The sequence below is a fragment of the Uloborus diversus genome, chromosome 2, assembly GCF_026930045.1.
Source record: "Uloborus diversus isolate 005 chromosome 2, Udiv.v.3.1, whole genome shotgun sequence".
NCBI classification, from domain to species: Eukaryota; Metazoa; Arthropoda; class Arachnida; order Araneae; family Uloboridae; genus Uloborus; species Uloborus diversus.
The window spans coordinates 57,659,175-57,683,542 of NC_072732.1; the positions used below are offsets into that span (position 1 = coordinate 57,659,175).

Below are 24,368 nucleotides of genomic sequence, written 5' to 3' on the forward strand. Positions count from 1 at the left end.
ATATATGTATTTTTATACCCCCCCCCCCCATATATATAAAACCAATTTTATAATGACAAGTTATTGGGGAGAAAAACTTTAACATTACAATGCAAATAGTCAAAACTTTTTTTAAAAAAGTATTAAATGATAATTACTACACTTTGACAATTTTTTAATCATAAAATTAAATGCACCATGATAAAAAAAAAAAAAAACACATTTACACAATAGTGAAAACACCAAACAAATTTTGGAATGAAAGCTATATACAATTTTATAAGAGCAACCCATATGTTTAACTGTTTTGAATGGGTATCATAAAGAATTGTTTACAGTTCAAAGAACTCTAAACTGATTACAATAACATGTTTATTGAGACATCTCCATGAAATAGCAAATATTTGTCAAAAATGAATGATGAGATATATAAAAATTATTTCTTCGCACCAGAACTTTCACCACCACTAATATGATTTCAAGAGGAAATTTTGGAAAATGGTTTTTCAAGCACTAAGGAAACATCCAAGTATGAGTGATGTACATCATATTTATTGTCCCAAATGTTTTACAGATTTTTATTCCTGAGGAGCCATGGATTTGGCTTGCACTCGAACTCTCTTTTCATATTCCAATCTGTTTTGACTGGGGAAGGAAACAAAAATAGTATTATCTATCAACAAAATTTCATTAGAGTTCAAAATAGTATTTTCAAATCCAGTTAAAACACATGAAAAATCTTCATAAAAAAAAGCCTAATATTATTAGGTAATACAAGGGTCCCATCCTTTAGCCTGTATTCTTTTCAGATACTTCAACTCCTGGCCTTCCTCAAACATTTTAAAGAAACAAGGTACTAAAGAACTGCAACACATAAAAAATTTAGAACAAAGCACCAAACATATCATGTGACTTTCTGGCGTTCTATCAGAACGGCTAAAGAACATCTTTAATCACTTCAATGGGAGAACTTCTTTGATCAGTTGTTATTTGGTGAAAGCTTACCAAGTTACAGGATGTTGGGGCAACCCATATCAGACCTGCCAACATTAGCAAAAGAAAAACTGGAGATTGAGTCAAATATTCAAAGGAGAAAAAAGTAAGATTTTAAACAACTTAATTCGTAAAAAAAAAACCACTGTTTTCATAGTGTACTTTAAGCTTAAAGTTAAATTTTAAAAAGTTTTTTTTTTATGAAAACAAGAATGCGGTGGCCAGCCAATTCGCTGCCTCTCCTCACGCAAACTTTCAGCGTAGCGCCAAAAGAATCTTTAAGCGCAATGCTATTTTGTTCACTAATTTCAATATCCTGAATAAAATGGCGACTCAAAATGAAAGTTTTGCTATGACTGAATTAAAAGTGTTTTTTGGCCACTTCCTACGGAAAAAAAAAATTGAATTTTCAGTTCTGCCTTTACCTAAAAGTTTATTAAAAACCATCATTTTTTCAACAGCGTCTAAAATCAAAAAAGTGGAAGCTATCCTTTTTAGAAAACGTAGTGCTCAGTGGTACGAATAAACTGTAAAAAAATGCAAATTTTTGAAATTGACATTTTTGAGAAAAATAAAAAGAATTGTTTTACTTTTTTTTCAAAAGACTGAAAAAAAAAACCCTTAAAGCACGTATTTCAAAATGTTGCATATGTTTTTAAACAAGAAAAAATATCCTTTTAAATAAAACAAACTGCAACAAAATATGTTTTACTGTTTCTGAGATAATGCCTTTAAAGATTTTAACGTAAATCTCAAGTGAGAAATCATGACACGACCGCCATCTTTGGAGGTCTGTATCGCGGTCCAAGAATTTTTTGGGGCAAAACAAAAGAAAAAAAAAATTATTTGAATTTTGGAATCTTGAATTCAAATTATGTTTTTCGCAATCACGAGTGTGTGTGTATGCAGGCGTGTGTTTATGTGTGTGTGTGGGGTATGTGTGTAGGCATGTGTGTTTGTGTCTGCGTGCAGGCATGAGTGTGTGGGTAGTTGTGTGTATGTATATGTGTCTATGTATGTGTGTGTATGTGTTTGAGTGTGTGTTTGTGCGTGTTTGTACGTGCATGCATGTATGCGTGTAAGTGTAGGATATTGACGCAACCTGGAGGCAGTTTTCGTTAGAGGATCATCATCGTGAGGTGAGACACCCAGTCAACGGTGGTGCTGGTGGGAAAATAAAATTATAGCACATCAAAACAGTGAAATAAAAGCAATAAGCAATCGTGATTGCTCAAAAAAAAAAATCATATTTTTAAATTTTTTATAAATTTTAACATAGGTTAAATTCAAAAAAATCCGACCATCAAATTCCGCTTCTTGATGAATCGACATGGATTCATCCTCTGAATTTGTGTAAGTATTTTCCGCATATACAATAGGTTAGAAGTGCCGATGGGTCTTGTAAGGGTCTATGGAAGCGCCATCTATTGAGGCTCAGAAGAGCAACCTTCCTTGTACATACAGGGATGTGCCGACCAAAACTTGCTTTTGGAGCAATCTTGGGAGCAGGAAGATGGCGAGTTTGGAGCAATAAAATGGTGAATTTGGAGCAGCCTGGAGCAGTAAAATTGCAAATTGGGAGCAGCTTGCAGCAGCAAAATTTTACATTTTGCATCAATTTGGAGCAACTATGTATACCTCACACACAGGAACATGTGTGACATGATAAAATAATAAAAAAGGAAACTGGGGATGCAAAAGCATCGTAACTCCAAGTAGTAATTGAAGCTTTCTTAATCACATTTTTCATTACATTATTGTCTAATATTTTTCATAACTGACAAGTCCTGTCTTGCTCTACTTTTTTCTTAACGCTTCTTCTGATTTAAATTTAGTTCACACCTTTACTTTGCATAATAAATGGCTGCTTTAGTGTACAATTTAGTTATAGTGATTTTTCACCTATTTCAAAAATTTGTTTGCTCTTATGTAGTTAATATATACAAATAAACCACATAAGATAATACAAAGATATAAAACTCAAAAATACTCAAAAAGGCTAAAAAAAAAAATAGTAAAATTAAACTTAAGCTCAAGAAATTACACATTGCTGCTAACCTGCCAACTTAAAAAAAATCTTACAATGTATGCGGTGACTATGTTTCTACTATTTTTTGACCATTATAAAGCAAAGTGTCAAAATTTAAAGTATATAATATTTTCAAATCTTTACCTTTACTTGATTTTTGCTTTTATAAGCAAATAAATAAATAAATAAATAAATAAAATTTAAAAATAAGTAAATAAATAAACTTTTATTTCTTTGAACTTAAACTTTGAAAAGTTGCTGACTTCACAGCTTTCAATATTGTCTAACAAAAAATGTCTCCAAAATGGTACTTTTAACAGTAGTTTTTGACAGGTCTTGGTGCTTTTTTGTGAAAATATGATGTCTGATGTAGTTAGCTCCTCCATGTGCAACCTTGATATCCGTATGCAAACTGAGCAAAATGAGGTCCTTTTCGTGATTTGATGATTCTAGGGTAATCTTCCGAATAATATTCCAGAAATATCTGGTCATATTTCTTAGCTTTAGAATGCCTCATGCGTGATGCGCAACGCGTCAAGAGATTTATGCTTAGGCCATGCTTTTCAGTTGAATGTCGCTGGAAAACCCCACCAATCACGTTGGTTCTTCCTTGATGTTTGGCGGCAAAACTTATCATTCTGCGCTGAACGGCTTTGCCAACAGAGATAGCGTGCCAAATGTTGGCTGCAAACGAAAGTCTTTAGGAAACGAGTAGCACAGAGAATAAATGAGGAGAATCTTTGCGCTTTTCAACGTCATTTATATCACGCCATTAGAGGTTGCTTTCAAAAGTGCTGGAAGTAAAAGGAAGCTTCAACCGTTCGCAAAATTAAAATCAAAAACCTAAAAAGCGTACAAATCTGCCATAAGACCGTACAATGGTACACAAGTTTGAAAATATTTCAATGTATGGTTAAATCGTAAAAGTCGGCAGCTATGAAATTTTAAAGAGCTATTATTTTTTCTTGGTATGTGTAAGTTATGTACCTGATTGAAAAGATATTTATGTACCTATGCATATATATGTTATACCAGGGTTCATACACTTGCGAGTAAAAAAAAATATTCCCCGACTTTTCCTGGTTTTTTTTAAAGAAAATTCCAGGTTACTCGCTTCATTCAAAATTAAGTTTAAGTAACAATATTTTGAAAATAACCAAAATTGTTTAAAGTAGCAAAGCGTAAGAAATGAAACTTTTCCACTTGAAGAGTAAAAAAAATCTTGGACTAATTTTTTTTCTCACATTTTCTTTTTTTTAACATTTTGTCCAAAATGTTTTTCATTTGTTTACTACTTTCAACTTATTTTAGCGTTTCTTTGATGCCACATGTCATGCATATTAGCATTTTGTTGTAATTGTGCAGCAATGTTTCTCCGCTTTTGGTTTACAATTCTTCTTTTTTTCCCATTAGTATGTAACACAAAACATATTGTACAATCAAAGTATTTTTCAGTATAAATATGATAAACTTGTTGCATCGATGGGCATACCATATAATGCACAACAAAAATCAACATCCGTCAATCATAGGCCAATGCCAATAATCATCAGTTTTTTTTTCCTTTTGCATATAAAGGATGTTTACATTAAAATTAAAAATTTTCTTTTCTAAAAAATAATTAATTTTTAAAAATTCATAATTAACTGCATTTACTGTCGATAGTTTACGTTGAGATAAACATCCAATTATGTTTTTGTAAATGTATGTCTACTTTCATTTTGAAAACGACCAAATATGGCGATTAAGTAAAGAATTTAAGATAATAAGTAGATTTTTGAATTTATAGCATAAAAGTAGTAATAAATAATTAATAATCCATAAAAAAACTACACTTAAGACTAAATAGTCAGTTTTTAGCACATAAGCGTCGAGATCAATTAGAATAAAAAAATGTTCTGGACATAACATTTGGCATTTTTTCAGAAAACAAATAAGAATTATCCGAAAACAAGAAGTTCTGTCTAGAACTAGACGAGCCTACTTTCCCGTATACCCATACTACTTTCTAGTACCTGATCAATATACTCAAAAATAGCTAAAATCGCGAATTTTTTCAAACATATTTTTAAAATACTTTAAGCTGATTTCTAGGAATAAAATATTCCTCACTCATCCAAAAAAAATCGATGCGTTAAAAAAAAAAAAAGCAATTTTTAAACAAAGCAGCTAATACACTTTTTTCCAATAAAAAAATCTTTAACAGCTTTCAAATCGAAAAAATTATAATTAAAATTCATAAGCTCATTAAAATAAATACATCATATCAAAATAATAAAAATATATTTTCTTTTTCCCCTGTTGCCAAAAACAATTTTTTAAATGAGTTAATGCACTTACCAAAATAAATAAAAACAATAAAATGTAAACTTAAAGAAATAATTTTCATCGTCAAAAAAAAAAAAAAATCGTCTGCGCATATCTTTATGTAGAAACACAAATGACTTCGAGTTTATTTGCCGAAAACTGAATACCTAATTAAAACTTTAGCGTAAAAATAAAAACAAGTCAAACCAACAATAATTATTTCACAGTCAAAACCATAGCTGCGGAGTCAATCTCATTTTGGGATAAAGGAGTCGGAGTCTAATATCTAAGAATCGGATGTACGGAATCTGATTATTTGAAGTTTCAGCACAAAGGTATTTATTTGTTATACTGCATACAATTCAAAAACTCAAATAAAAGTTATAACTTTTACTTAGAATGAGTCTGCAGTTCTTGAATGAATAGCTTCAGAAAAAAAGTTTTCATATATACAATGTAATTACGTTTAAGGCCATTTTCTATGCCTTGACTGCCTACATTAATCAGACGGTGCAAAATCAATTTTTTCTCTAAGTTTCACTAAATTTTTTTGGAAGGTACATGAACCTTTTCTTTTGCCTTTGATTGTTATGCATCTCAACAAGAATTTCCCATTTCTTTATGAATTTTATATTTAGTACTATAATAAACCATGATAAAACAGAACTCTTTTCTTGGTAATGCATGCATAATTTATTGCTTTCCCAATTGCAGTACCTTAAATAACCTTAAGACTCTTATTATACAGTCAATGCTTTAAGATGATCTTTCTTATGTCAGTATGTTTTTGTTTGCGAGAAAAACCTCTTTCAACTGATGCTACATCTTATGAAAAGTGCTAAAGACTTTCCACTACTAAAAAAACCTAAGTATTTACATCGAGAAAGCTGATCAATTTTTATCATTACGAAGTATTTTTCCATAATGAATTAATTTACATCCAAGTAACATCCAATCCCAATTCCTCAAAATTTTTAACAAGATTTTAACGTATCAATGGAAGGATCCTGTCAAAATTTTATTTCTTTTTTTAAATTTCTGAAAAGCCTTTTTTTTCAATAACAAATTCTGCTAAAAATATAGTGTTCAAATAATGTAAAGTTCTGATTTTACTAAGAAGTTCAAATTTTGAATCCAGACAGGGTTAATTCATCTTTTTCATTTTCTTATGCATAATTACCTACATTAAACTATTTCAAATAGAGCTTTTTTTTAACATTAATATCGGCTGAATCTTCCCACATTTTGTAGTTAGTGAAAATTCATTGGCAAAGTTCTTCTGAATAGTTTGGAGAGCTTGTCATAAAATATAGATCATTGAAGCTTTCTCTTAAATTGAAAATTTTGTCAAAATACTTTGCAAAATTTAAAGAGGGTCTGCCGGGTCCTGGCAGAGATTCCCAAAAAAAAAAAAAATTTTTTTATAAACAAGCATCTTGTTTTTAAGCAGTCTTGAATTGTCAAGTTGTGAAAGAAAGTGCGAATCAAGTGACCAAAAGGCTTTTCAATGGTAATTTTCTAAAAAGTTTTATAACGAACTATAAGAATATAGGAAATATAGGACAATTTCAAAAATATAGGACACTTTTGATGCTCTTTTTGAAATTATAGGAAATATAGGATATATAGGACTACTTGTACCCCTGTATGTAGGCGTGCGTGTTTGTGGGTGTGGGTAGTAGTGTGTATGTGTCGGTGTGCATGTATGTGTTTGTTAGTGTGCGTGTATGTGTGTGTGCATGTATGTACGTGCGTAGGTGTGTGTATGTAAGCGTGTGTTTGTAGGCCAAGTGACGCAACCTGGAGACTGTTTTCGCTAGAGGAGCAGCATCGTGAGGCCGGTCGACGGTGGTGCTGCAGAAGGAGGCGGGTTAAAAGGCGGGGAGAGGGGAGAAGATAATTAATTTTTAAAAATTCATAATTTATTGCACATTTTATAATCTTTTCAATAGGCCTCATTTTCTCTTCCTTTCACTGAGACAAACATCCAATTCTGTTTTTTGAAATTTTACATCTGTTTCCACTTTGAAAACGACTAAATATGGCAACTAAGTGAAGAATAAGATAATAAGTATATTTATGAATGTGTAACATAAATGTAATTATGAATAATTAAATCCTTAAAAACTACAATTAAGACAAAATAGTCAGTTTTTAGCACATAAGTGTCTAAATCAATTAGAGTAAAAAAATGCTCTGAAGATAAAATTTTGCATTATTCCATAAAATAATTACAAATTATTCAAAAAAAGAGAAACATTTTGCATTGTTTTCAATAGTTTGCATTGCAATAAACGTCCAATGCCACTTTCGGAAACTTAGGCACTTAAAAAGTCTTGTGGACTTCCATCTTGGGAATGACCAAATACGGCAGTTATGCCAAAAACTAAGGAATTGTTTGAATTTCTAGCATGAAAACAATTTAAAAATAGTAATCTTCATGAAACTACAGTTCAGTTGAAATGTTTTTAGCACGTTTGCGTCCTAGGCAATGAGGGTAAGATTAAGTTTTAAGAACAAAATTTTTCATTCTCAAAAAATTTAAAAAAAAAAAAATTGCAACACATTTTGCGACCTTTTCATTAGTTTGTAGTTAAAGAAAACATCCAATTTTGCTTTGTTTTGGGAAACTTAGGCACTTAAGCATTGCGTCTACTTCTATCTTTTGAATGACCAAAAATGGCACTACGTTTCACACGTTGCTGAAGAGATTTTCCGATCAAAAAACGGTTTTGATCATCCTCAGGCCTCCTCAAAAAAAGTTTGGGAACCCCTGCCTTTACATATAACTAATTAACTAAAGATTAAGATACAAGGTTGCCACAGGAAAAATGCAATAGAAAGTAGCAAAAATAGCCTAAAACTTTCAAAAAAGTTCTGAAACAGTTGCAACAAAGTAGCATTTGTATGATTAAATAAATGATTTTCTGAATAAATTGCGCAGTTAAAAATTGTACAGTTGTCAAAATAAATAAATAAAAAATAAATAAATAAATAAATAAATAAATAAAAAATCCCAGTGTCATTTTGAGATTACATGGATGGTTTGTTTCTAATAAAATTGCACAACTTAATTCTGATATTTTAGTGAATCGAAATGTGATACAGGACTGCTTGTATTATTCTCAAATTTCATACAGAAAATCATATTTACCAATAAATAGTATAAGCTTCCGCTTGAGCTGGATCTTTGATATTTGGTTCATTCAAAAGGTCTTGAATTCCTAGAAGAATCTGAAAATAAAATTTACAAAATAGGTCAGTACACCACTTATACAGTTTAATGCATGTTTATTCAATGAACTACAAAAAAAAAAAAAAAAAAAAAAAAAAAAAAAAATCAGATAGAAAATACACATTTAAATAAACTTATATAATCAGCAAGAATGTATATTGAATGTGATAGGGTTTATTTAACTGGTTCACCCAGGCTTGTAAGTCTGGGCTCCTGCATTAATGAAAAAGGGACAAAATAAATTACTTTATTCATAGAACTATGGGTGCAAAATGTCCACGCCCAAGATCTAGGATTGGGGGAAATTTTAGTCATTTGGAGGACTTTTGCCGATTCAATACAATGTATTGTGTGAAATTGAAAATATTCCCCAAAAAATAAAATGCAAAAATGAATTTCTTCTTTCTATATTATCAACCTTTTCCTTTTACACCAATCAGCAATTCATTTATCCTTTCTATAGTTTATAACTTAGTAAACATGCATCATAGTAGTGTGCTCATGAAAAGCAATTACTTCTTTGGTTACATGCGCTCCGAATGTATTTTATCCATGGCAGTATCACTGGCTCTGTTGGAAACAGGGTTCGAAAATTTTGAAAATATCCGATATTTTGATATGTATCGGATATTTTGATATATATCCGATATTTTCAAGCAGCACAAATTAAAGTCTTCAAAATAGTAACTGCATCTTCAAATCACTTTTTTTTTTTTTTTTGTTATCACAATATGTAGACTTCAAATTAAGAATTCTTTCATTCAGGGTTCCCCATCCATCTTGCAAATAAAATTCAAGTACTTCAACTCTAATGAAAGGAATGCAAAATAATCAAGATTTGCTTCAAGAATGAAGTTATTATCAATGAACCGTTCAGATTTGATGAAGGTAAGCTTAAAAATTGAAATTTTTTGAAATAAAGATCAAAGTTTCGCATTAGTATTAAAAAGAAAATTCTGGAAGAAAATGTACATTCCAGTGAAATGTTCAATATTTTGGCTTATTTAAACTTGAATTCAAAATAGTACTGTATAAGAAACTGGATGGTTGGACTAGATTTTCAGTAGAAAATATTGTATCATTGTAACAAAAGCAAATCAAAATAGCTAAAAAAGAAAACTTGCTGTCTATGGAAGCACTTATCAATTTCAAAGTTTTATCAATGAAGTAATTAAATAATTTGTACTCATCATTGATACACGATCAGGGGTGTATAAATCATTCACAACAGTATATTGTAAACAATTCAGTAGCATTTTCAATTCATTAATCATTTTTCAAAGTATCCCCCCGCCCCCGTTTTTTTTTTTTTTGTAAGTTGTAATTAGTACAGAATCATTTTTTAAGAGTAAATTATGAACAACAAGATTTTATGAAATAATTGTAGGGCTTTTAGCATTAATATTTACTACATTCATGAAAAAAAAAGAAAGAAAAAAAGAAATTGAAATTTACAGATTGCATTTTAAAAGCTATAAAAATGCATTATTGAAAACTTTAGTAAAGTTAGGTTTTTATTTATTTATTTATTTGAAACTAGCCTGCGTGCCCGGCGTTGCACGGGCTACTTAAAAAATGAAAGAGCTGTTCAATTGATGTTTTTGTATTATTCTGACATCAGTTTCTAAAGCGCTAAGGAGTAAATAATTACGCGTAATGCAAGGTTTGCAAAACACCAGTAGAGAATATTTTTGGCAAAAACCTCTTTAACGTTAATCATATTTATCAATAATACAAGTTATGAGTATTTTCAATTAGCACAAAAGATGAACATATATGCATTCTCAACTATAATATGTGCTCACTTTAAACTGAATTAAATCTGATAGAATATATCTGAAATATTTATGTACAATTACAATCAGCTTTTTACATAAAATGACACACACTTTTTTGTTGATTACGTGAAACTAAAGCACCAAGACTTATTAAATACCAATAAGCATTAATTTAATATCAAACCATCAGATTCCAATTAAGCTTTAGTTAAAATCCTTAAAAACAATCTTTTTTGTTCAACTCTGTTTCACTTAAAGAAATCCAAACAATCTTAATTTAACGTGTTCTTTTAACGATACAAACTGTATTGCAAAAATCGAAACAGGAAGGAAAAAGAGATTTATTACAATTCGAAAACTCACCCATGTGACGGAAAAAAGTCCAACAAAATAAACATAATTAGTCGCACATCCTAAATGTACCCAAATATGAGGCCGGTGAATGATAAACTTACACTTCAATCAATAAACATTACTAAAGAAACATTTTTCATATGCTGAAAAGAGTTAAGAACGTTGAATGTGAAAAAATAAGAAAGGACAGACGATAAATGTCCGAATAGAGCAACCAATTTTAAATTAATTAAAAATGAAATTCTAGATGGAAACGTTGTTTTAAGATTTGGACAGCAGCCAAAAAAATCTCTTTTGACACAATTATTAGAATTTTATTTGCTCACCCATATGCAAAATGGCAACAGGAAAGAAATAAAAATTCCTGAATAGCGTTATGTTAATTAACGTTTTAATTAATATCTCCGCTAATTAAAGTCGTACAATTATGAGATTGGTCCTATTGTTTTCTTTGGAAAATTTCGAATTGATCGGTATCTCGTTTGACTCCCGATTCGCAGTGGTTCCCGAGAAGATCGATCTTCAGACAGACAGACAGAGAGACGGACGCGAACAGATTTTAATATTATAGTGGACTAGCTGCGTGCCCGGCGTTGCACGGGCTACTCAAAAAATGAAAGAGATGTCCAATTGATGTTTTTGTATTACTCTGACATCAGTTTCTAAAGTGCTAAGGAGTAAATAAATACGCGTAATGCAAGGTTTGCAAAACACCAGTAGAGCATATTTTTGGCAAAAATCTTTTTAACGTTAATCATAGTTATCAATGATACAAGTTATGAGTAATTTCAATTAGCACAAAAGATGAAAATATACGCATTATCAACTATAATTTGTGGTTAAAATGGATTACATCTGATAGACTATATCTGAACTATTTATGTACAATTACAATCAGCTTTTTACATAAAATAACGCATACTTTTTGGTTGATTACGTGAAACTAAAGCACCAAGACTAAATAACTACCAATGAGCATTAATTTAATACCAAGTCATCAGATTCCAATTTAGCTTTAGTTAAAATCCTTAAAAACAATCTTTTTTGTTCAACTCTGTTTCAGATAGAAATCCAAACAATCTTAATTTAAAATGTTCTTTTAACGATATAAACTGTATTTTAAAAATAGAAACAGGAAAGAAAATAAGACTTGTTACAATTCGAAAACTCATTCATGTGACGGAAAAAAGTCCAACAAAATAAACAGAATTAGTCGCACATCCTAAGTGTACCAAAATATGAGGCCGGTGAATGATCAACTTACACTACAATCAATAAACATAGCTAAAGAAACAACTTTCATATGCTGAAAAGAGTTAAGAACGTTGAATGTAAAAAATAAAAAAAGGACAGACGATAAAATAAAGGCTATCTCCGAATAGGGCAACCAATTTTAAACTAATTTAAAATGAAATTCTAGATGGAAACGTTGTTTTAAGATTTGGACAGCAGCCAAAAAAATCTCTTTTAAAACAATTATTAGGATTTTACTTGCTCACGCATATGCAAAATGGCAACAGGAAAGAAATAAAAATTCCTGAATAACGTTATGTTAATTAACGTTTTAATTAATATCTCCGCTAATTAAAGTCGCACAATTACGAAATTGGTCCCATTGTTTTCTTTGGAAAATTTCGAATTGATCGGTACCTCATTTGACTCTCGATTCGCAGCGGTTCTCGAGAAGATCGATCTTCAGACAGACAGACAGACAGACAGACAGACGGACGCGAACAGATTTTAATATATAGTAGATAATACGATGAGCAAATAGATAAGAAGTCAGCAGCAAATTGCATTTCAGATGAAATAGTTTTAGTTTATCGCAAAACCTCTGAAGTAGTGAGGATCAAATACAATTTTGCTGATAAAATTTCACTTTTACAGAAAATAACTAATTAAAAAATATATATACTTTCCAGCTGTTTTTATGAAATTCTCAGTAGTTTTCACTGAGATAAGTGAAAAAATTCTGTTTTTGGAAACTTAGACAATTTATAGTCTTGTCTGCTTCTAGCTTGTGTATGACCAAACATGGTGACTACGCAAAAAATTTAAGATAGATTTTTTTTTTGCATAAAAGTAATTATACTTAATTAAAAACCCTCAAAAAAAAAACTATAATTTAGATGAAAGTGTCAGTTTTTAGCACATTAGCAACCAAAGCAATAAGGATAAAACATTCCGAAGATAAAACTTGATAATTTGAAGGAAAACTTTTTGCATTTTTCAAGAAAATAATTTATTATTCAGAGGCATATTTTGCGGAATGTTCCATAGTTTGCATTGTATTGCAATAGACATCCAATTCTGTTTTTGGAAACTTAGGCAGTTAAAGAATCTTGTTTACTCTCATCTTGGAAGCGACCAAATATGGCAACTACGATTAAAAACTAAAATTTTGGTTTTTGAATTTGTAGCACAAAAATATTTATAAAATAAAAAACATTTAAACACCAATTTAATTGAACTGTAATAGCTTTTAGCACATTAGCGTCCAATGCAATAAAAATAAGATGAACTTTTAAACATAAAATTTTTCATTTCTCAAGAAAACTATTTTAAGTAATCAAAAAAATAAATTCATATATAAATACATAAAATGCTTTACAGCACATTTTACTCTTATTTTCATTAGTTTGCGTTTTAATACACATCAAATTCTATTCTGTTTTTGGAAACTTAAGCATTTAAGTATCTTGCCTACTTCCATCTTGTGAGTGATCAAATATGGCGTCTATGTTTCACGCGTAACTGATAAGTACTGCCGTTGTGATCAAGAAAACGATCTTCCTTGATGTGCTTATCCTCAAGCGTATGCTTCCTAAGCGATATATTTTCCTCAACCCTCTTGAGTTAGTGCAAAATTCCTGTTCATCCCAAGATATTTTTTCTTAGGAACAACAGGGGGAGGAAATGGCAACAGACATGTTTTTAGGTCACCCCTTTACAAACTAGGTCTGACCTCTACTGGTTTACTCTGCTGGAATGTGAAGATTGTGCTTTACCGCACAAGAGGGGAATTCTTTTGTAGAAATCATAGTTTTCAAGGACTTTTCAAAATTTTCAAGGATTTCATATTATTTTCAAGTACTTTTGGGGGCCCTTGAAAGTCGAAATAAATTCAAGGGCTTTTCAAGGATTTTTTCAAGGCCGCGGGAACCCTGTTCATTTATATAATATTTCATTTTGCATTTTTATCAATTTTATTGGCGTTAATTTAGAACTAGCCGTTTTACTCATTTTTCTTCTGTTAGTTAATTTTACTCAATTATATGATACAGAAATAAAAAATATGCATTAGGATTCCTTTTTTTCTGACTAATGCAGATAACAAACAGAGTTGATTTTTGCTACGTTGTAAAAGTACTTTTCTCCCCATTTTGCTATTGGGATTTTATTGTTGTTTTCGCTGTTCAGCTTGCATTCGAAAATCGCTTTGCTTCATCAGCTTTTAGGCACTGAATTAAAGAGCGCAATAAAATACAAGGTTGCTAATATGTGCTGAAATATTCATTGAATTTACACAGTACAAAAAGGGAAATTAATAAACAATAGAGGAGAGGACGTAAAGCAATTATTTTTATAACAGTAATTGTTTTATTGATTTATTTTTCTTTTTGCTTGTATTTCAGTAATTTTTTTTTTCTTTTTGTAAACATAAGAAATCAAAACTTAAATGTAAGGTGGTCTATCTTACAAACATGGGTGCCACTCTAAAAATTTGCCAGGACTGAAAAGCGCGTGGCTCCATTTCGCGACACCAAAATGTTAGCGCTTAGTTTGTTTGATGTTTTAGACATATATATATATATATATATATATATATATATATATATATATGTATATATATAATGCTAATTTTTGATGTTGTAACTATACAGTAAAACCAAATTGTGTAAGATAAATTAAAAATTAAAACCTAAATAAAAAAATGACATATCATTGTCGAAGAGTTTTAGGAGATAAAAGTAGAAAAAGAAAATAATAAAATACAATAAAAAAAACTTACTATTTGCTGCTGCAGAAAAAAAGCTTCAGATTTTATAGTTCATGTTACATAAATAGTTCACATTTCATACAAAAAAAAAGTAATTAAAAAAAAAAATCAGGTATGAGATTCTTGGCTATAAGATGCATTGTGATCAAAACTTTAAGAAAAATTTTTCAGATTAAGATAAGAATGATTGAAATCAACAGATTGAGTGACTTATTTAATTATTTTTTGGGGGAAAAAAAACAGCTTATCTTTTTAACTTTAGCAGATGGGCCAGTTTTTTGTCCTCAGAATAAGACCTTTTTTGAGAGTGAGAGATTCAAAAGTAAGGATTGGTTTCATCTATAAAAATCATTTTGAACATGGGAAAAAAAATCCGATGGCCGAAATTTTTGAAAAGACGGAATTCCGTCCGTTGGACGGAAGTGTGGCAACCATGCTTATAAAAGGCCTCAACAAAACATTCTTCAAACAATAGGGAAGTTTTCGATTTTTCAATTTTATTTTAATACCGAACATTTTTACGAAATAGTGCAACTAACTTTCTGACTGACCTACGTAGTTCCATTCAAAGAGTGGTCAGAAAGTCATAGTGTCTTGAAGTCAACCCTTCCACATCATTTTCTTACAACAAAACAGTTTAAATCAGAAAAGAATTTTAAAGCAAGCATTACTCCTGCTATATTTTAGAACATGTCATCAGAAGGAAAAAAGGAAATCTTGCTTGAAATAGAGTCAGATTTTTCTTTCTTTTTTTTAAACGTACTTGGATAAATTTTAGTTTCATAGGATTATTTACTAATTAAGGCAATTTGATTATGGAAAAGAAACCAAATATTTTATTTATATTTTTAAAATCTCATAAAAGAAGGTGCAACTTTAACATTGGAGCTATTTTAAGACAATAAATAAAATCTGAAAAGAAAGGGAAAAAAGGAATACTTTGTTTCGTATGAGTAAAGTGTACAACAAAAAAATTCAAGATATTATCATTTCATTTGTACTGTTGTATATATTTTATGTTTTGCATGGTCAACATTTACATATAGTCAAAGCAGTCGTCATAATTTTTGTTTGTGAAATTAAAAATATTCAAAATCGTATCACTAAAAATCTATCAAAGGGTGCAGCAAATAAGAAAAGTTATAATTTAAGTTTGAAAATATCATCATTTAAAAATTAAAAAAAAAAATCTTTTCTAATAATGAAAAGGAAAGTCTCTCTGGATGTCTGTAGGATGTCTGCGACGCGCATAGCGCCTAGACCGTTTGGCCGATTTTCATGAAATTTGGCCCTAAGTTAGTTTGTAGAATGGGGGTGTGCACCTTGAAGCGATTTTTTGAAAATTCGATTTTATTCTTTTTTTATTTCAATTTTAAGAACATTTTCCTCAGCAAAATTATCATAAGATGGATGAGTAAATTCCGAAATTATCATGACGTAGAATGGGAGAGCGATTGAACATAGCCAATTGGCGAGAAACTTGTCATCCATTACTTATAAATATACAGGCGAACCGAATGACCTTTAATTTTCAACTACGGACAAAGAAATGCCGGTACCACTAGTAGTATATAAATAAATAAAAAGTGTAGTAAACAGATAATTAAAAAAAATAATATTCCTAAATTATAGAATTTGAGGATTATAAAATTTTTTTTGTAAAGGATGCTTGTGTAAGAAGGTGGGTCTTTGATAACAAGAAAAAAATATTTGTTTCTTTGCTTTATTCAAGCATAAAAATATTGGTATCTGTAAGGAAATATTTTTACACTTGTTCATCATGAGTTCAAATGCCAGAATGCTGAGAAACAAAGCTTTCACGGAAAGATTAAAATATATTGCCAAATTATTTAAATTTAATTATATTTTATAGTTATATTTGGCAGTACCCATTAAAATTTGCAGACAATATTTAAATTATGTTGTGTTTCATTGGCATTGGAAGAAACGGCAGGCAATTTTGTTTTCGTTGTGGAGAAAAAAGAATTTTGCGTGTTAATAAAGCATTACTTTTTGCGTGGAAAAACAATTTACGAAACGGAAGAAAAGTTGATAAAATATTATTGTGAGTCTGCTCCATCACATAATCAAAGTTTCACTTCTGAAACAATCTCGGGGCAGTGTGAAAATAATACACATTAATATTATGCATAAAGTTTATGCGTGAAAAGGGGTAATAAATAGAGATCAAGTTTAAACTAATGGTGTAAATTCTTATTGTTTTTTACAAAATTAATAAAATTAGTCAAGAATGATTTTAGTGAGAATATTTTGAATCATGTAAAAGTGCCATGTTTAATAATTTTATCACCTTTTTTTGTCTCTCCAAAAAATAGTCTTTAAAAATCTCTGATACGGCAATGGAAGAAAAACAACAAATGCATAGCAAAGTTTCACTTTATGTATGTAAAACCTTATGTTCAGTTTTTCTTAACTCTTATACAATATAGTAATAGTGGTATTTAATGTGTTGAACAGTAGTAAAGGAATAAATTTATACTCAAATGTTTTCTTTATACAGTTTAATAAAATCTCTTCTCACTACTCGGTATCGTCCGAGTACCAAATTTTTGCCGAGAACTCAGTAAAAATTAATGACTTGCATACTGCAGAATTTTCTACACCTATTATAGTATGGAATTAACTTTTGTCCAAGTCTATATATATTATAAAAATTTGGGGAGTTTTCATATATGGGATGGAGAAAATGTTAAGAGTTAAAACATTTTCTGTGCCCCTGCATAGAACATTAATAGTTGGGTCAAACCTAACCTGCAGCACTGTGAGAGCTTCACAGATCTTAATGACAGATTATGACATTGCAAGGTTACATTTGCTCCAACGATTTAGCACCACAGTTGGCAAGTTTCTGCGAAATCAAAAGATTTTCACTCATTATATGTTTATTGAAATAAGATATTTTAAAGGCTTTCTAAGTTTTATGCCATACAGACATGGCAACCTAGAAAAATGAAAAATCCTGCAATTTGTATGAGGAAATCCTGCAACTTTTTTTTTTTTTTTTTGACATACTAACGTATCAAAATTGCAAAAATATCTAACTTTTGAATACTAAAAAATTCTAATCAACATATATTACAACAAAATCGCATTGAATACAAAGAAAAAACAAATTCTTATGGTAATCAAATAAAAATCAACTTAAGAAATAAGCATACACATCCAAGAAATTCAATCAAACCCACATTGCACCTGCTGATACTTACGTTAGCAAAGAAACTGTGACAACAGTCATGAAATAAAATTCAATTTATCGAATATTTAGACTCAACAAAATTCTTCTTATCGGAAATTTATATCATTAATTTTCCATTCCGTTTGATGGGAATTAAGATTAATTTCGGCTAATCGAAGCTTGACTTACCAAAATTTCACTGTGTATAAATCATTTTACCTGCTTAATGGTAATGGCAGGACGCCAATCTTTCTCTTCATCCAGAAGGGACAGACAAACAGTACCCGATGGGTAGACATTTGGATGGAAAAGGGGCGGCTCAAATTTACCTGCAAAAAAGCTCACTTTAAGGCTTTTATAAACATTATTTGAAATAAAATGAGAGTAACATGAGAACATTAACAAGCTTTTGCAAATAATAATTGATGACTTACTATGAAAAATTTATTATTTTTTCAAAATCATATTCTGTGAATTTTATTTATACGCATAAAAAGTAAAACATTTCTGAGATACTTACATTTTGGTGGAGTTGAGGGATAGTCATCTTTAAAAATCATCCTCAGTTTATATAGGCCACCTTCCCAGGGAGTCTACAATAAACATAACATATATTGAATATTCAAATTAGGAACGGGCTAAATACCACATTTTGCGGAGTAGTAAATGTTCAGTTAAAATTTTAAATTAACATCGGTATGCCAGTTTAAAATAAAGATTTATTGATTTTGTATCTTATGTCAGTCACTCGAAATTCATTAGCCAACAACCGCATCAACAGTTATAAAAAGTTTGACTGCAAGTCAAAATTTCCAGATTAAGTTACAGCAAAAAAAAGGCTTCAAAATAAAATTTTTAAAGAAATGAATACCTTTGTGCAAAAAAGTAACAGAACCTTCTTAGATTAGTTTGAAATCGATTAATTGATAAACACAAACATTTTATCAGTTTTCTTGCTTAAGAACTAGATAGACTCTTACTGTCAAGTCATAATGTAATTTACAACTGATACTTTAGTGATAAAAGATCTGGATATGAAAGAAGCAGGTTTTGGAATGCAAAAAATTCTGAAGATTTATTGCTTGTTTTGCTGAAATCAAATAAAATTTATTGCTTGGAAAAATCTGTTAAGTGGCAGATAGAGCAGGGGTCTGGCCAGAGGAAATTTAGGTCCGTTATCGGACCCTTCACAAAAATCCGATCAACCAAAACGGACTTTTTATAAAATCCAGATCAACTTAAATGGACCCTTCACAAAATTCTGATAAACAAAAATGGATCTTTCACGGATTGTTTATTTGAAGAGCAAATCTGAAATCAAAATAATGCATATTTTCATGTATAAAAACAATATTTTTTGGAACCTCTTTAAGTTAAATTAGAGGGATTAGGTTATACAAAATCTAATTTTGCAAAAAAAAAAAATAAATAAAAGGCACTCTCCCGAGTAGCATCAACTCATCGGCCATTCATCGAAATCCGATAAAACTTTGATCAGCCGATGATCGGATTCCAATGAATTGTCATCGGAAATTGCTCCAATATGTCTCATCGCCAATAATAGAATCCGACGAATTTTGCTCCCTATACCGATGAGATTTTTAGCAATATACGAGCAGTGCTGTTCCGAGGGAATGAATTCTGGATGAAAATACGATGAGATTTGGATCAATATACAAGCAGTGCTGTTCCAAGGCGATGAATTAAGAATTAAAGTGTGATGAGAGGTAGTAATAGCTGCGATATAGGGACAAGCAGGAGGACAACAACTCAACAATGGGAAGGGGTCCGCCATCTTGGATGATCATGTGACCTGTCCGCCATCTTGTAAAACTTCAGGAGGGGTATTTTTGGACGACGTCATTTTGAAATCCGTCATTTGAGACAATTATTTGATAACTTAATTTTTTTTTAAATATCTTGTTTACTTAATTTCTAATTTATTACTTTTGAGGAACGTGATTCATGAGTTTAACTTGAGATGCTTTGACCGGGAATTGAACCCTCGGCCTCTGGAGGCTCGAGCTTCGTATGCTAACCACTAGACAAGTAATGTTCTTATCGAAGGAGGAAACTAATGTGTTTAAATAGAAAATCATTTGTGGCGCCATCTATTGGGGGACAAGGTCAGGACAGATTTATGAACGGAAAGTGAGAATTTTATTCAGTGAATATGCTGTGGCCCCATCTAGTGAAGAGTTGGAATCCATCATTTTGCCTGCAAACAGAGTCAAAGTCGGCAATTTTGGGAGTCAAATTGACCGGAGAAGAATTGTTTTTGGAGATAGAGAGAAATCATTTACAGGGTTCATACCCTTAAGGGAGAAAAAAATTCAAGCACTTTTCAAGTACTTTTCAAGGCAAAAAAATTTTTTTTCAAGGCAATATCATAAATTTGTACTAAAAATATTGTATGAAGATTTCATGCAATGCAAACATATAAATAATAGGTAATAATATAAAAAAGTAAAGAAAAACAAAATTGCCTTTTCTACAACAAGACTTTGATAAAAAAAGATCCACTGTGTAGAAAGTTTTCCTGCAAATGTCTGAAAAACTTGGTCATAAACAGGGCCGGACTGGACCCCTCAGAGGGACGCAAACCTTGGAACTTCAGAGGGGCGCAAGATATTTCTGTACTTGTTTACTCATTGTAGATGTATACAACGAGGAGGGTAAGGGGTGGGTGAAAATATTTTCATGTGTTATTGTTCATTACTAATTACAAAACTTCTTGTATAGGTGATCCCACTAGAGGGGCATTAAAATTTTTATTTGGGTGTTTTGGGGATATTTTCGGGGGGAGGTGAGTCCTCGTTCTTGGGAAGGGTTCCTCGTTTTTTTTTTTTTTTTTTGTGTGTGTGTGTGTGTTTTATTGACCTTAAGAGGGGGAATGGTCTTTTTTAGGAGAGTAGTGCAGGGTTTCCCTTTAAGTGAGATACGTAATAATCTAAAATTACGGTCCGAGGGGTTCTCCCCCGGAAAAATTTCGAAAAAATGATGTAAAATTCTGCATTTTGAAGCCTTTTTAGGGTAAATTGGAACTACAAAAATATCAGAAAAAAATAGACAAACAAAGCTTAGACAAATAGACAAAAAAGATAAATATTATAAAGATATATATAATCGTCAGAAAATTAAGATAATACACAGTAAATATTGCTTTGGGGTCTACAAATCAATGATTGCAGTCGGCAGAGCGAGGGAGGAGAAAAAAAATTGCTTATGTTTCTTGCTTACATCAACTTTCGGTGTGTGTGTAAGAAGGTGAGTGTGATTTTAAAGAACCTATTTTTTTATATTAGAGGAAGGCGGTTCGGAAACCCTTGCTCGTATATTTTCTTAAATTCAAGTCTTAAAAACACGATTGAAGAACCATATCTTGGTATACTAGGGCCCAGAAATTTTTCGAAATTAAAGCTCAAAAAACGCAACTTTTAGCGATTTTTGAACTTGACCAATAAGCTGCAACTATTAAATATTTTTAGTTCAAAGATTTCTTTGAAAGAAATTAAGATTTTCCCCCGGACAGTATTATTTTTTTAATTAAAATTTACACTTTGTTTTCCCAATATACGTGTTCTTTTTTCCTCTTCAATAATAAAGAATAGTTTTGAAGAAAAAAAAAACCATTTAGCTCAGCATTCTGGGGGGGAGGGCTGGGGGGGGGTCCCTCTTCTGGTTGCGTTACTGTCCTCCAACCAAAAAATCTTTTAATAATTTCAAATAAATTTTGCAAAAGGAGCCTGTAAAGCTTTTCTGACATTTTTACTTCAACTGATTACATTTCATTGACTTTCCTGCTTCTTTTGAGAGAATTAAAATAGTATTGATTCCCGATACACCACTGACAATATTAAATATTTTATTATAATAAAAGGAAAATATGATTTTTTTGGCTGTATAATTATATTTAAAAATTGTGATTACCGTACCATAGTCTACAAGACATTGTTTTTTTGGTCAAAATTATGACCACATCCGAAGCTAAAGTAACATGGCTAAACATAAGAACGTAATATAATGCTATCTGTAAGTAACGGAAAATTTCTAAATAATTGTGAATAAATGTTACAAAATAAGTAAATGAGCTGAAATCAATAATGAAGATTGTGGAATCAGGTAAGAGAAGATATGAATTAATAATATATGTACGTAATGATTAAAATGGAAAAACGGACATTTCCCTCAAAAATGTAAAAGGTTATAAATATAAAGTTTAGAGGAATAATTTAATAAATTATCACACAATGATAAAAGTTGTCTCATTTCTTGACTTCACATAGTTCGTCAATATATGTTTCATTGTAAATTGCAAGAAGTTCCTGTTGTCTCAAAATTCAAGATGGCAAAAACAGATCTTTCTAGAAAGGTCCTCTTCTTCTGGGGCAGACCCAAATCTACGTACCCGCAGACGCTGCAGTAGAGGGGGGGGGGAGATAACAGAAAAAACCCACGGTCCGAGTGACAGAAGAATATTTTAAAAAAAATAAATAAAAAATGTGTTGTTAATTTAAAAAGTTGAAAATATTTTCAACATTATTATAAAAATCAGGATTAAATGTTCCTCATAACTGCTCAAAACCTTAAACTAATAATAATTACAAATAAATTTAAACAATTTAAACGAATGAACTCATAATTGAGGTAGAAATATTGAAGCAATTAAAAACAAACAATCACCTCGTTTAACAGAATAGTCATTTGGGAGGGGGGGGGGCTATACAGTGGCTTGTTGGGGGCCCTGAAGATTTTTTTCAGGGGGGGGGCAGAATTTTTAGAGGCGAGGAGTGTTTTTTTTAAGAAAAAAAGACTTTTTTGTCGCAATAATGTGAATGTCGTGTAAAGCGCGAAAATATTTATTGTTACAAGAGTTACAATAAGGCTGTAGGACAGTTTAAAAAGACTGAAGGGCGCAACTAAAAACCCAACAGGGTGCTTTGCTTAAAAATTAACGAGTACAGGTACGGTGGGGCGGAATGTTGGTCGTTAAGTGAAAGATTGGAAAAAAAAAAAAAAAAAAAACTCTCTTCTCTGAAAACATTTTTTTTATTGTCTTAAAATGTCATTTTAAGTCTTATTAAAATGCAAGATAGCAAAAACGGACCCTTCAAGAAACTTGTACCGTACGACAGTATATAAAAAATGGGATTAAAGACCTGAAAAACGGAAGTGGGGGGGGGGGGAGTTTTTCAAGGAAAAAAGCGGGGCTGCGGCGCCGAATAAAAAAAATTGACTACGGCTCTGATTCCGACTCCGGAAACTTTAGAACCTTCGACTTCTACTGGTTTTCCCCCAAAAAGAGTTCGACTCCGACTTTGACTCCGCAAGCTCTGGCAGAGTTGCGGACTTCAGGGGGAAAATGAGCGACTATTTCTCCAACTCCAACTCTTGAAATTTTAAACCTTCGACTCCTGAATCCGACTCCTTCACCCCAAAATCAGTCCGACTCCGGCTCTTCGACTCTGACTCCGCAACCTGGAAAAAAGACATTTTTGTCGAGTTGTCGCGATAACGTGAATTGAAAAGACTGAGGGCGCATCTAAAAACGCAACAGGGCACTTAGAGACTAACTAACAATTGCAGATATGGGATGTTTGTCTTGATTCTAGATTTAAAGAGCTCTCTTCTCTAAAGTTTTTTTTTTTTTTTTTTTCAATGTCTCAAAGTGTCTTTTTAAGTGATTTTAAAATTCACGATCGCAAAAACGGGCCCTTCAAAAACTATTCTTTTAAAGACCTGAAAAAAAAAGGGGGGGGGGTCACAGTATGGCTGCTGGGCGCTTTAGTTTGAAGACAGAAGGGCGCACCCGGGCGTTAAAACAACAACTATTACAGGTATGGGGTGTTTGTCTGTGTAAGAAAAAAAATCTGCAGGGCTCTTTAGAAGGCAAAAGGGCGCTACAGGATGTTGCTTTCTGCCAAATAAAGAGGAGTCACCTCGAGATGCTCGTTAACTGTGCCATCGGAGGTACGATAGCAAGAAAATTGATGATTAAAATTGCAGTAGAAAATATTGCGGTCCTGATACACTGTTACAGAAACAAAACACGCTATACAATTTTTATTTCAGAAAAAAAGGGAGGCAAAATATAAATTACTATTAAAAATGGTAGCGTAATATACAACTGATAATTACTTTTCAGGAAGCACCCAAGAAAAAAGCTGAATAATCTTCTTTCATGTCTACCCACTCTCCTCACTCCAAATCGCCTCTATTAAATTTCCGCCAGAATTTCGCAGGTGATTCTGGGTATTGAGTAAGCTATCAGCGGTTCCTAGAATTTATGATTTACTCGTCAAGACCTCTGTTCAAGGCAGTGGGGGACCAAGGATTTTGACCCCCAAATAACCTTCAAAGTCGCACCAGTGAGCAGTGACAATGATTGAAAAGAAAGGAACAAGTTTTGAAAAGAAAGGCAAAATAATTCCAGGTTCTTCAGTGATTATCTAAACGACTTATTACCGTAAAACTTTTGTACTTACTAATTTTGAGGT

At 31.4% G+C, this 24,368-nt stretch overlaps 1 protein-coding gene across 1 annotated transcript in view; it reads right to left on the minus strand.

The window, feature by feature from the left end:
• The window catches only part of LOC129217061 (SUMO-conjugating enzyme UBC9-B), a 48,706-nt gene continuing 24,338 nt past the window's right edge, over positions 1-24,368 (minus strand). The window contains exons 4-7 of the mRNA XM_054851306.1: positions 18,392-18,464; positions 18,091-18,200; positions 8,463-8,542; positions 1-624 (exon numbers count right to left, since the gene is read on the minus strand). Of these exons, the coding sequence (XP_054707281.1) occupies positions 558-624; positions 8,463-8,542; positions 18,091-18,200; positions 18,392-18,464 (330 nt within the window). The 3' untranslated portion in view covers positions 1-557. The remainder of the gene's footprint in view (positions 625-8,462; positions 8,543-18,090; positions 18,201-18,391; positions 18,465-24,368) is intronic.